This window comes from Octopus bimaculoides, chromosome 26 (assembly GCF_001194135.2).
Source record: "Octopus bimaculoides isolate UCB-OBI-ISO-001 chromosome 26, ASM119413v2, whole genome shotgun sequence".
Lineage (NCBI taxonomy): Eukaryota > Metazoa > Mollusca > Cephalopoda > Octopoda > Octopodidae > Octopus > Octopus bimaculoides.
The window spans coordinates 23727783-23728720 of NC_069006.1; the positions used below are offsets into that span (position 1 = coordinate 23727783).

Sequence of the window (938 nt, forward strand, 5' to 3'; positions counted from 1 at the left end):
AACTACTACTGCCGCCGCCACCACCACCACCACCACAACAGCCACCATATACCTGTATGTGTTTCTTAATATGAAAAGGGTATTGTCAAATGTGCCGAGGGCTGCGACAGGTCTTACCTGTCCTCTCCGTTGACAGAGTCATTAAAACCCGGAGTGTCGACGATCGTGAGTCGCAGGCGGACTCCCCTTTCTTCGATTTCCAACTGCTTCTTTTCAATTTGTGTCGTCTTGTGTATTCGGTCTGTGAAAGATTAATGATCGTATGATGATGAGAGAGAGAGAGAGAGAGAGAGAGAGAGAGAGAGACATTGTGATGGTTGAGAGAATGAGAGACATGGAGACATGGGGGGGTGGACAAGACTCAGAGATACATAAACATACACACACATACATATAATACATTACATTATACACATCGTAGTACCTGTATTATATGCAGTAACGGTAACACCTGAGGGAACAAGAATATTGGTCGTTTGGCTGACTTACCTTCAACATTGTTCAACTGTCTGTCTTTGTAAAGTTCTGTGAGGAACAAGCTGTTTATCAAGGTGGATTTTCCCAAACCTGATTCTCCTGGAAAGCATAACAAAACAATAAAAAGTTTAATAAAAATAATAATGATGGTGTTGGTGGTGATGATGATGGTGGTGGTGGAGGTGGTGACGATGAAGATAATGGATGGTGATGATGATAATGGTGGTGGTGGAGGTGGAGGTGGTAATGCCGGTGGTTTTGTTGTTGTTGGTAGTGGTGATGACGTTGGCGAGGTCGATGACCACAAATGCTGATGAAGATGATATTGGTAGTGGCAATGATGATGACGATGATGATGATGATGATGATGACCATGATGATGATGATGACGATGATGATGATGACGACAGTGATTAACAAAGAAAACAACAACCACAACAACTGTAAACAACAAATAATAC

The 938-nt window shown here is 42.4% G+C and overlaps 1 protein-coding gene across 4 annotated transcripts in view; it reads right to left on the minus strand.

The window, feature by feature from the left end:
* LOC106880702 (septin-5) overlaps positions 1-938 on the minus strand; it is a 78627-nt gene that overhangs the window by 30673 nt on the left and 47016 nt on the right. For all 4 annotated transcript variants that reach the window (XM_014930774.2, XM_014930775.2, XM_014930773.2 and 1 more), the window contains exons 3-4: positions 490-576; positions 118-241 (exon numbers count right to left, since the gene is read on the minus strand). In XM_014930774.2, the coding sequence (XP_014786260.1) occupies positions 118-241; positions 490-576 (211 nt within the window). The remainder of the gene's footprint in view (positions 1-117; positions 242-489; positions 577-938) is intronic.